Source organism: Sorex araneus, chromosome 3, assembly GCF_027595985.1.
Source record: "Sorex araneus isolate mSorAra2 chromosome 3, mSorAra2.pri, whole genome shotgun sequence".
In the NCBI taxonomy this organism is placed as follows: domain Eukaryota; kingdom Metazoa; phylum Chordata; class Mammalia; order Eulipotyphla; family Soricidae; genus Sorex; species Sorex araneus.
Genome location: NC_073304.1, coordinates 224,898,230 through 224,911,492, shown reverse-complemented (window position 1 = coordinate 224,911,492; position 13,263 = coordinate 224,898,230). Strand labels below are relative to the sequence as shown.

The window sequence follows — 13,263 nt, the reverse complement described above, 5'->3', positions numbered from 1 at the left end:
CGCAACCTGCTCTGTCGCCCGCACTCCAGACACTCGCAGGCCCCGGGCTGCACGCCCCTCTCACTGGGAGCAGTTCTCTCCCGCCTCTGCACAGGGTTCCCCCATCACACCACCCAAGGCTACGCAAACCCTTGCTTGACCAGGGGGGCTTTCCCAAACGAGCCATCGGAAACAGATACTCCCATTAACTTTCTTCATAACAATTATCACCATCTGGAATATATTCATGTCTAGTTACTGTTTGTCCCACCTGTGGAATGTAAATTCCTTCGGGGCAGGGACCTTGTCGGCAGTTCATTCCTACATACTTACAGTTCCAAGGCTACTGCGTCAGACAGTGTCTGGCTCTTTATAGGCCCGACACTGTCTGCTGTGGGAGGAGAGGGGCCGAGGACAGGAGTTGGAGAAACACACTTTTAGCAGGGGGAGGATTCTGTTTTGTTTGCTTTGTTTTGGGGCCACACCCAGTGATGCTCAGGGGTTAATCCTGCCTCTGCACTCAGGAATCACTCCTGGCACTGCTCGAGGGACCATATGAGATGCCAGGATCGAACCCAGGTCAGCTGTATGCAAGGCAAACCCCCCTACCTACTGTATCATTGCTCCAGCCCCAGGAAGATGTTTTTCAATAACTCATGAATTTTGTACGGGATAAGCCACCCATCATGACCCAGCCAGAGAAATACAAAGCAGAACAGACTCCGTGGCCACTTGGTGCAGAACTTACCTTTGCTTCAGGTGTTACTACTGGCTTTGGCGGGAACTGCACTTCAGTAGCTTTAAGAATAGTATTTTCTTGTAGAATGTCTTGCTGGGACTGGTTATGGCCAAAGGGCTATGGCAGAAAAACAAAGCAAATGGATAAGCGAAGGTGAGTCTCTGGTTAAGAGGAAAGAAAACACAACTGACAAGTACAGGGGAGGAGGAGGGGGAGGCCGTGCGGCACCCCAGACCCTCCCGCCGCCGCCCGGCTCCCACCACTCGTCCCAGCAGCTTCTCGGGGAGGCAGCGCTGGGCCCAGAAGCAGCAGCAGCTGTGGGCACAGCCCTAGTAGGCGACGCTGACCACACAGGGCAAGGCACCCGGAGCAAGAGCAGCAACACCCTTTGCTCCGAGTTACTCCTATGGACTCACATGTGCCACTGCAGACCCAGGACACAGATGAAAAGAAGGGATAAGAAAGGGAAAGAACAGAAAGGGAAAGGCAGAGTCGGGGCGGGGTGGGGAGAAGGGACAAAATAGCCTCATCGAGGCCTCTGAGCCGCCAGTCTCACAGACTCAGACACGTCCCAGCCCAAGGCTACTACTGAGAGATCACAAACCATCCAGCCCGATGACGTCAGTACACGGTAGAAGTCATACTTAACCCCCGTGTTTCCAAGTAATTTTCTCTTGTGAGAGATACGATGAAGAATCAGGGACCAGGGGGACAGGACAAGACAGCTAAGGCAGCTGCCTGGCACAGGGCCAGCCTACTTTTAATCCCCAGCAAATATGGTCTTCTGAGCCTGCTAGGAGTGGTCCCTGAGCAGAGCCAGGACTGAGCCCTGGGCACTGCCAGCTGTGGCCCCCAAACAAAACAACAACAAAATCAAAGGTTTAGTTGAAGAGAAAACTGAAATATGAATTAAACTTTCATCTGGAGAGTGTAATTAAAATATAACAAGTCTTTGGAGGTTCTTTTTACTCACAGCCCAAATGGGAACGTGAAACATACAGGAAGTTTCACAACAGGCAAATGTATGAATATAAGTAAAATTGGACCTTAATATAAGGCATTATGCTCACAAGAAAAAAGCAAAGATAAGCATAATACCTCAAATTAACACCCAATATATACACGTATATATATGTATATACATGTACAGATACATGTATATATATGTATACATATATTGTTTGAATAATAGCCTTGTTAGTAAATTATCTCTAATTGGGTGTTAATTTGAGGTATTATGCTTATCTTTGCATATATATATATATATATATACTTTTTAGGTCATACCCAACCATGCTCAGGGGTAACTCCTGGCTCTGCACTCAGGAATTACTTCTAGCAGTGCTTGGGGGGACCATATGGGATGCCGGGGATTGAACCCTGGTTGGCCATGTGCAAGGCAAACACCCTACCCGCTGTGCTATTGCTCTGGCCCCTCAAATGATACATTTTAGCTAACAGTACTTGGTGACCTCCTCACTATTTATTAAAGAAATATTTTTTAAATGCATTTTGTAAGTTGTAGCTTTAATAATGGGTGTTTGGGACTAAGGGGCACTGCAAATATCGTTTCAGTTCCTGGAACCTTCAAGAATAGCAGCTCCTGGGAAACTATACTTCAATCAGAAGTTCACACAGTTTTCCTTTACCTTATTAGAATAAAGTCTTGTCCCGAGCTGGAGTTAAATCCTTGTATGTGGCCAACTGGGCATTGACCCTGAACCACATGTGATCCCTGAGCACTGGAGGGAGCAGGTCCCGAGTAGCGCCCTTTCTGCTGTGCCGCCTCGCCGGACTCTTTTCTTCACGACTCTCAGGATTTTTATTCCTTTTCTGGGGGGTGTGGGGTGGGGGAGAACTGGTCCACACCCTGCGGTGCTCAGGGGCTACTCCTGGCTCTGTGCTCTGCAGTGACCCTTGGCTGTACTCCGGGGACCAGACATGGTGTCAGGGGTTGAACCGGGGCTGGCCAAGCACAAGGCAAGCATCTTAGCCCCTGCACTGTGCCTCGAGCCTCAGCACTCCATTTCGCAGAACCAATATTTAGCCTCAGGAGAATCACGCCCCATTCCAGTGCTCCCTGGTGCCTCCCGGGACGGCTGGCACGCGACCGCAGCCGGCCTCCTGTCTTACCTTCCTTCCGTAGAGACACTGGTAGAAGATCACACCCACTGACCAGACATCAACTTTGTTTGAGATTTTTGGTGGTTCTTTCCCAACCACAAAACACTCTGGTGGTAAATACCTAGGATGAAAAGGAAATAAAAATTCTTAGAAAAATCTAAGACATGTACCAACAGACTTAAGTAGAGACCTTGTTGAAACTAAAAATGACAATTTAACTGCTACAAAAAACAAAAAAAAAAACAAAAACAGGTCTAGCCGGAGAAAGCCAGTGAAAAGTGGTTTCTTCTAACGTAAGCAGTAACCCTGATCCATTAAAAAGGCTTAAAATAGGCGGCCAGATAAACAGTACAGCAGGCAGGCGCTCGCCTTGCATGCGGCAGACCCGGGCTTGTTCCCCAGCACCCCATACGGTCCCCAGAGAACCACCAGGACTCATCTCTGAGTGCAGTCAGGAGTAACCCCTGAGCATAGCCAGTTGTGGCCCCAAACCAAAAACAAACAAAAATAACCCAAAAAGGCTTAAAATAACACTTCCCAGCTAATGAGGTAAATATTGCCCTTGGTTTCTACTACACCCAGCTAGCCTCCTGGCCTAGAGCTATGCCTCAGAAGCATCAATCAACCAACTTTTTTTTTTTTAAGGGGGTGAGTGACAGGGACCCTAAAAGAAGTAGATACCCTTTTATGATCGCTGCATTAACATTCAAATACAAGCAGAAGAGGTGTGGGTTTCTTTTCTTGTTGCCTGAACCCGTTCCTATAGTTACCATTTAAGAATCAGAGAGATAGTACATACAGAGATAATGGGCTTTGCACGTGACCCACCCAGTTTGATCCCCAGCACCACACATGGTCCCCAAGCATAACCAGGCTTGAGCACACCTAGAGGAAGCCCTGAGAGGCTGCAGTGAGTACAGTGGGTAGGGCGCTTGCCCCGCACACAGCAGGTCCAGTTCATTACCCCCGACACACACTCCCCGTCCCCACACACAGCAGGTCCAGTTCGTTCCCCTCCACACACACACTCCCTCCCACACACACTAGGTCCACTTCGTTCCCCAACACACACACACACACACACACACACACACACACACACACACACACACACACACAGGGTCCAGTTTGTTCACACACACACACGGTCCAGTTCGTTCCCCAACACACACACACACACACACACACACACACACACACACACACACTCCCCGCCCCCCCCCAGTGTGGTCTGAAAACCACAAAAAAGTAACCATTTCAAAGTCAAAAAAGTTACCATTTCAAGTCCAAAGGAAATCAGAACCCAATACAAATCTCTCAGCAGAAGCCCCAGTATATTCTTAAGGTAACCTCTTAGAAATCTGACTCAGAACTTTTACTTACACTCACTAATACTGAGGTTATCAGGCAACCCTTCACATTCCCTGCTTTCAGGGTAATCAGGGACTTACTGGAAGGCTCAGAGAGAACAGAAAACCCAAAACACAGTTGCCAGCAAAGTTCAATCCCCATATGAATTCCCTCCCCCCACCCTCCACTTGGTCTTGAAAAAGACTAGCTGGACAGCCAACCACACCAAATTGCATGGTACGGAAGGTAAATGCCTCCTGGCATTTAGGAAACCAGACAAATTCCCGGCTCCCCGGTGCCTGCCGTCTCAGCTCGGGCGCAGCTGGAAGGCAGCATTCTGAAGACACAGATCGATGTCTAGAGATTTCATGCTGGCAGAATCAATTCTGTGAAAAACTTTATTTTAGGTCCTGCTGTGCTTCTGGTATAAAAATCAAAACATATAGCTTGAAGAAATCACAAAAGCTGAGAGGCAGAAACTGTTCAGATAATGAGATTTCTTCTTCTAAAGTTCATTTCATTTCTTAGTTTAGTCACTTTTGGACTGAAGTCTCTGAGCTGAATTTTTATGATAATTTTTAGCCCAAAACACATAGGAAAGAAAACATAAAGCACTCATAAAATGTGGAGAAGGTAAGCATGAATACATAAAGGAAAGATTTTTATTTTTCACAAAATACAGCTCCTGAGCTAGAGAGCTCACCGGGCTGCACACAGCTCTGCATGCGGAAGGCCCGGGTTCGGCCCCTGGCGGCAGGGCTCCCCAAGCCCACCTGCCTCCTAGACCCTCAGCGCGACCCCAAATCTGAGACAGCACTTCCAAATTCCATTAAAATCTCTCAAAGCCTAATTCTTGTGGTTCTTTAAAATACATAAATATAAACTAAAAATAAACAAACTAGTAACTTGATTCAAAACTTTTCACTGCATTTCTTTTTTGCGGGGTTGGGGCTGGGGAGTAGGGCTCCCAAGCCATGCTCTGGGTCCCCCTGGCAATGCTCGGCTAACCCAGACACAGAGAGGTCCAATTCAAGGGCCCAGGCAGGGATGTGGTGCTGGGCTCGCCAGTGACCCCGGGGTGCCCCCAGCAATGCTCTTCGGCCCAGGCAATGCCGGGAACCCAACCGGAAGCTCCTCCAAGCAAAGCATGAGCCCCAGTACTGAGCCACCTCTCAGTCTATTCCTTGTCTACTGTGAAAACTCTTCAGACACAAAGAGTAAAAACACATCCCCGAGTAAGCACCATCCCGTCTCAACAGTCATCGACAGGAGGCTGACCTTGCTCACACACACTTCCCCCAAGATAAGCAAATCCCAAACATATTATTTTTATTTGAGTTCCAAATACTGATGAAATAACAACAACAACAAAAAAATCCAAATGCTGAACATATAGCTTAGGAAAGAGAACAAAGTTAGCAATGAAGCAACTCATTGAAATAACAAAAAAATAAATAAAATAAATTTCAAATGCTGAACATACAGCTTGAGAGCAAAGTTAGGGGCTGGAGCGAGAGTACAGTGGGTGGGGCGTTTGCCTTGTACACGGCTGACCTGGGTTCGAGTCCCAGAATTCCAGATGGTCCCCTGAGCACCATCAGGAGTAATTCCTGAGTGCAGAGCTAGGAGTAACCTCTGTGCATCACCAAAAAGCAAAGAATAAAATAAAATTTAAGAAAAAGAGAGAGAGAACAAAGTTAGCCAGGAAGCAACTAATTTAAATATTAAGAAGCCTCTGCCCTACAAAAAAAGTTTAAATCAAGGTCCAGAGTTTACATTGCAGGGGTCTAGAGTAGAGTGTTCCCAGAATTTCCAACAGCAGATATTTTGTATCATTTAGTGACAGGAACACAAACCCATAATAACTACCATAGTGAATAAGCATAAATGCAGCTTCTATTTTAAACCTGGAGCCTCGTGTTTTAGAGACAGATTTTCTCTATGGGGATAATCTACACAAACAGTAAGAAGCAATGGAAAGTAGAAATTTTGTATACATGGTGTTTTTAGCAAAATTTGATCGATTCTTTAATTGCATAAATCGCATCTGGCTGATGAGTCACCCTGTCGTGTCTGCTTTAGGGCACCACCGGTGACCCCACGTGCTCACTATCCTGGCTAAGGCCCGGGGCTAGTGATCTGACCACCTACCCTGAGGTCTAACAGCAAGTTACCTCTCCGGGTTCAAAATCCCCCATTCCAACACGCAGCTGCCATGAGTTACCACTGGACACCCGAGGACGCCACAGAGGGATGGAGCATCTGAGCTGCAGGCATCCTCTGGGTGCTCCCTGTCCAAAGGAGGACACGCACAGCTACTTAAGAAAACACTCCACCACTGCTGACACCCTCGGCATTCGCGGCCATGAGCTGTTTCCTGGTAAGAACTGCGGAGAGACTCTCGGCAAGGCAGTGCTTGCTGTTAGCTACAGCAGCTATTCCGGCCATCACTGCCCAGGCAGAGCCGCTATGTGACTGCAAGTCTGTAGCCACTGACCCCGTGTACCCCACTTTTATGGTTTTGGCCTACAACCCCTGAACAGTCTGCTTCTCTGCCTTGTTTGCTGGTTCCGCCGTGAGGCCTGGATCACTTTCCGACTCGGCTCACTTAGCACAAGGCCTCAGGGCCCGTCTGTGTTTGCTACGGGCAATTCTCCACACGAGCGACTTGTTCTCAGCAGTGCCAGCCATGGAGCAAACTCTCTATCCAAATACCTGGCCACACAGCTTCTCCCTCCTAACGGTGTCCAATAAGCGAAAGCAAGTATCAGACAATGTAAACTCTGAGTCCAAGAGCTGAAAGGGAGTTACCTGGGGCTAAAGTACACCTTGGGCCACAATACTGTCACCTGCGTGGCAGGATAGTAGTAAGCAAGCACCACTGCTTCGGCACACACCCAGTCACATCTCCCCCAGGTGTCCCGCCAGCAGGTGTCCCAGGTACCTACCAATAAGTGCCAGCACCCTGTGATGTCAGCTCCATGCCGTCCACGGAATTGTAGCTGTCATCATCCATGATCTTGGAGAGACCAAAATCTGTGATTTTTATCTCTCCACACGCTGTACCATTTACTAAAAGAATATTACCTACAAAAGAGAAAACTCTTCATGAATAATTTTTTAAAAAACCTTACTAATTAAGAAACAAATCCAAAGTGACAACAAATGAGAAAGCGACTCTTGCAAGCAACAGCAAACATCCAAATCCCTGGAAGCAGCGATATGGAGGTTGGATGCTGGGGGAATGTCATTGTCATCTATGTCTGGCTACAAAATTTATTTTCTAAGAATCATCTGTTTAATCTGCCAAAACCACCAGTATGAGCAATAGAAAACTTTACTTGAAAAAATAAAATACCATTTGTACAGGCAGTCAAGAATAGTGAGAGAATTTCATGTGAACTTCCAGTAAGGATCTCTAACCATTAAACTTCTAGGGAATTCAAGGGAGTTACAGGGGAACTCACAGAAAACAAACGAGGGACTCAAAGCTAATCCCACAGCGCCACCTACAGCTCCTAAGGCAGGAAAATTCTTGGATAAAATACTCCGAATCCAGCGATTAAAAACCCAATCATACAACTGCCATTTTTTTTTAATTACTCGTCAAAACTAAATTTTAGCATTTTAGGGGCCAGAGTGATAGTATAGCAGGCAGGGTGTTTGCCTTGCACACAAATTCAATCCCCGGCATCCCATATGGTCTTGTGAGCACCACCAGGTGAAATTCCTGGGCACAGAGCCAGGAGTAATCCCTGAGCATTGCCTGGTGTGGCCCCAGAGTAAAACAAAACAAAAGAAGAAAGGAGAAAAAGTGAACAGTAAGACTTAATATGTAGCAGCTAGGAGAGAAATGCAGTTACCAACTGCCTACATTATCCCGTGAGTGGAAGTCCCCTTTCTTTTTCTGAGCAGTGGAGGGTGTGGAGCCCTGCAGTGCTCAGGGCTATTCCTGGAGGAGCTGAGGGCTGGGGATGTAGCTTTTGGTTGGGCACGTGCAGGCAAGTGCCTTAACCCTTGTCCTCTCTCTCCAGTCTTGGGAATCAGCCATCTCTCCTCAAGCTAAACCAACGTTCACACAATTCTCAGAGGACAATGATGTAAAACAAAGGGAGGAAATCTAACTGGCCTCTACTCTTTGTTCAGAGCTATGGGAAGTTAGATAGCGGCCATACAGAAACATGAGAATCTCAGGCCTGAGAAGACCTTGGGGTTCATGCACTGCATGCAGGACACCTGGGTTCGGCCCTCCAGTCCGTATGGCCACCCGAGCAATGCCAGGCGCGGCCCTCACCCTACTGCCCCTTCCCTAAATGTAATGAAAACTTCTGCTCACAATCACTGGAATGGGAGGCATATGTGCAAAATCAGTCATTAGTTTCTGGCCTTAGCAGAGTTAAGAAAGTATTACACAGTGAGAGTAATGGGCCAAAACCAAAAATGAGCCTGCCAGGAAGCTTTCTCGGTCCTCGTGAGCTGCCATCAGCAGTGCCCTTGTTCCCGCAGAGCCGCTGCGCCCGGCCGCCCTGAGACCGGGGCTTCATGGCGGGGACCTGGAAGCAGCGACCCACCAGGCTGCCCAGAGCCGGATGTCATCGGGCCTTCTTGGCACCTACCACCTGCTTTATGAAACTAAAAGGCAATTTGTCAGACCAAAAGAAAGCCAGCAAAGACCTAAAGTTGGACATACCTGGTTTGAGGTCATAGTGTATGATGGGAGGTTTTATTTCATTTAAGTACTTTAAAGCGTTCACAATCTGCATGATAATGGATCGGGCCTCCTTCTCCGACATTAATTTGTGCTGTTTCAGGTAGAAGTCCAGATCATTTCCCTCACAGTATTCTAATACTGTACAAAACCTAAAAGGGAAAAAAATTCCCAACATTTGACCATTATAGAGCATACAAATTAAATACAATGTATTTTTCAATCCCAGAGAAAATTTTAGGTTATTAGTATCTCTATCCTTTTGTATTTGTTCCTTACAATATTCCTACTCCATTCTTTACTCAGTTTTAGCATACCTGAATGGCTTACAGGAAGAAAACCAGCTGCTGGGGAAGAGGCTCTCTCCCCTTCATCTGGAACCTGTCCTGCTAATCTCCTCCCATGACAAACCTCTACTTGAATCCAGACAATTAAGAACACTGACAAGAGGGGCTGGAGCAACAGCTCAGCAAGTAGGGCGTTTGCCTTGCACGCGGCCAGCCCATGTTGATTCCCAGCATCCCATAAGGTCCCCTGAGCACTGCCAGGGGTAATTCCTGAGTGCAGAGCCAGGAGTAACCCCTGTGCATCACCGGGTGTGACCCAAAAAAGCAAAAAAAAAAAAACACAAAAAAACAATGATAAGAATACAATGTATTTCTAAACGTATCTTTGTGGAATCTTCTCATTTGAGATGGCTCAAACAGTTGCCACAGGCTGCATTTCTGAACAAACTCACGATCAAGCACAGACTCACAGCAGACCTTCCACACGCCCCACAGTTGCAGAGTCTTGAGGAAGAAGCTAGGCTTTGTCCAAGTCCGAAGCACTATCTGCATCTACATTCCGCAACAATGTGGCACAAAACTGCACTACAATGTCTCTCAAAAATAAAGTATGAAAGAGCTGTAAAAGTATCTGTGGTTCTTGGCTGGAGCAATAGCACAGCGGCCAACCCAGGTTCAATTCCCAGCAACCCATATGGTCCTCTGAGCACCGCCAGGAGTAATTCCTGAGTGAATGAGCCAGGAGTAACCCCTGTACATCGACAGGTGTGACCCAAAAGGCAAAAAAAAAAAGAGAAGTATCTGTGGTTCTAATAAATATTAATCACACAGTCACACAGTGTGTATGACTTTATCATACAGTATGCAAAAAACCCCTACATACTATTTAGTTATAGGCCCTTCTTTGTGGCATTAAGGGCCATATGTCTATCACCCAAGGCCATTACAAAGCTAGAGAGATTTTCTAAATTGTTTGAATATTCCTGAGAGATAAACACTTTCTCAACAGGGGCTGAAGCAATTAGTACAGAGGGTAGAGTACTTGCTTTGCACATGGTCAACCGGGGTTTGGTCCCCAGCAGTACATCTGGTCCCCCGAGCTCCGCCAGAAGTGATTCCTGAGCACAGAGGCAAGAGTAACCCCTGAGCACGCTGCGTATGGCCAAAAAGAAAAACCCAAAACAAAACAAAACCTCCTGAACAATTCTAATGTGACAAAGTGGGCATCACTCTGGGTCTAGTCAGGAAATAAAGCCAGAGGAGTGAGACAGAGATGCTTGAATCAGGGAGCAAATCACAGATGCAGAAAGAGTGACAGCACTCAGAAATCATTAAGAACAGGAAGCCACTAGCACCCTAAAGCCAGAGGGCAAGAGGGAGGAGGAGATGCAACCACCATTGGGGAAACTGGAGCCCAACTCCCATTAACGCCATTTCCCCACTGGTTACACCCAGCGGAACCCAGAGGACCCTGCTGGACAGCCCCCGCCGTGTCAGTTCCTCTGAGGTGCATAACGGGCCGCTCTGAACCCAGCACTGCAGGCCTCCAGGCACTCCGAGGCCCGCAGCCATGAAACCTGGGTACAGAGTCTGCTGGATGCTGACTCACATCAACAGTCTATATTCCTTGTGAAAATCTTAGCACCTATTTGAGGAAAAATGTCTGAAATTTATAGTTTCTCTAATTGAAGCCTGAAATTTGAGACAAAAATGTTCATGCTCAGTGAGTGAAATATATTATTTGACCCAAAGGCAAGGTGGAAATTAAAATCTTTTAGTACTCAAACAACTCTCAAAAGACTATTTATGAGAGTCTAACTTTTATGTTTTTGTGCCACACCCAGCAGTGTTTGGGGCTTAACCCTGGGGGAGCACAGGGACCACATGGAACGCCGAGGATCAAACAGACGTTGGTCGTGTGCAAGGCAAGCACCCTATCCACTGTACTATCTCTCTGGCCCCATTCTGACTTATTTTTGGTAAAAAATTTATCACATACAACAGGAAGAAAAAAGTAAATGTAACTCAAGAATAATACAAACTCAATCCAGCCTCTCTGGCTTAGTGTGTACATGACTCAAGACAGTAATAATCCAGATCATTACATCATCTCTGAGATGTTTTCTTTTCCCTTTGGGTGGGGGGTTTGGGCTACACCAGGCGATGCTCAGGGGTTACTCCTGGCTCTTCACTTAGGAACCAATCCTGGTGAAGCTTGCAAGACCATACAGGATGCCAAGGATCAAGCCCAACAGGTAGGCAAGCACCCTACCCACTGGACTATCACTCCAGCCCCTGACATGTTTTTTAGACTTACATTTAGAGGAGGAGGAGAGCCACATTAATCAAGAAATTTACTCAAACAGAACAGTGACATCACTCTGTGGAGACATACTCTCTAACTGGCTATTTTTCTTATTTTTCTTCTTTTGAGTCACACCCAGTGATGCTCAGGGGTTACTCCTGGCTCCTGGCAGGCTTAAGGGACCATAGGGGACATCAGAGATTGAACCTGGGTTGTCAGCGTGCAAGGCAAGTGCCCTGCTGCTGTACTATTGCTCCAACCTGCACACTGTCTATTTTTCTGAATCCCATTCCGTGCCAAATGACATGACAATGTCTTGTACCAGGGTCACCCTTAGGAAAGGGGCACCCGTGTGAATGGAAGAGGGAACAATTTATGTTTGAAAGGAAACTGTATGTTAACTTCCAAGTGTGGGTGGGCTCTCACACAGCAATTTCTGAGACAACTGCTGTCTGGAACAGTGCTAACTCCAAACTAACGAAATCCATGCTGGGCGCCCAGAAGGGAAGGCTGCAGGACAGAGCGAGGCTATCTTTTGAGATTCACTTTAGATTCTTGTCAAGGATACGCAAATGCTAATTTTGGGGGTTAAAGTCCTGCATAAATCCAGAGGTGCTAGGTGTCCAGGTAATGATCATGTCTCTAAATGTGTCATTATCGTTCTCATTCTAGAATAAACTTACACTTCCGGTACTTTTTTAGTATTTATTTATTTATTTATTTATTTATTTATTTATTTATTTATTTTTGGGTCACACCTGGCTATGCACAGGGGCTACTCCTGGCTCTGCACTCAGGAACCACTCCTGGTGGTGCTCAGGGGACCATATGGGATGCTGGGAATTGAACCCAGGTTGGCCTCATGTAAGGCAAACGCCCTACCTGCTGTGCTATAGCTCTAGCCCTTCTGGTACTTTTTAAAAAATAAATCTGCCAGTGTTCATTAGCGGCCCCAGAGTGAGGCAAGGCCTTTCCCAGTCCACGCTCAGCTGGTGCTCAGTGCGGAACGCTGGCGCCGAGGGCTGCAGCCAGTGTCCAAGAACATTTAGCTGCATTTTCAGAAATTCTGTGACCTGAACTGTTGGTAGGATGAAGTGGATTTAAAAAGATGGTGTATCAATACAATGATATATATGAGACGCCTGAATTCTGATAGATAGGTTGTGACAAGGGTGAGTCTCGGAAAAAAAAAAACAACAAGCAAAACCATGACAAAGGCCACAAGTTCTGTGATTCCAGTCAAATTAGAGTGTAGAATAGCTTATCTATCAAATACATCAGCAGGAGCTCTAAGAGCTAGGGAATAGGAGGGAAATAAGCAAAGGTGTGAGATTTCTTTCAGAGATGGTGAAAATGTCAAAAAATGGATTACTGTGATGGTTACACATTATCTGTGAATATGCAAGAAACCACTGAACACATACTTTAAATGAGTGACCTGTAAGGTAAACTATATCTCAAAAGTTGTTTTTTTTTTTTAAACCTAATAGCTTGAGACTGCAAGTGCAAGGAGCATTTACACAACAGAAACTAGCAAACCCTCTCTCCAAGCTGTCAACATTCGTATGGCATGACTGTACATATGTTATGGCCAAAAAGTGTTGTCAGTTCAAATCGTAATTCTTATGTTATTTTTGTCCATAACTCAATCTATTTGTTTTGATTTAGTTATGCAGTATTTCCTCAAGAGTATTTTCCTGGACCCCCAAATGAAAACTATTCCATGAGGGTTTAACATATTGCAAGAAAATAAGTGGTACAACAATACTCA

The 13,263-nt window shown here is 46.3% G+C and overlaps 1 protein-coding gene across 7 annotated transcripts in view; it reads right to left on the bottom strand.

The window, feature by feature from the left end:
- The window catches only part of TLK2 (tousled like kinase 2), a 110,568-nt gene that overhangs the window by 3,283 nt on the left and 94,022 nt on the right, over window positions 1-13,263 (bottom strand). For all 7 annotated transcript variants that reach the window (XM_055132658.1, XM_055132662.1, XM_055132656.1 and 4 more), the window contains 4 exons: window positions 8,883-9,052; window positions 7,141-7,279; window positions 2,852-2,963; window positions 728-835 (listed from right to left, as the gene is read on the bottom strand). In XM_055132658.1, the coding sequence (XP_054988633.1) occupies window positions 728-835; window positions 2,852-2,963; window positions 7,141-7,279; window positions 8,883-9,052 (529 nt within the window). The remainder of the gene's footprint in view (window positions 1-727; window positions 836-2,851; window positions 2,964-7,140; window positions 7,280-8,882; window positions 9,053-13,263) is intronic.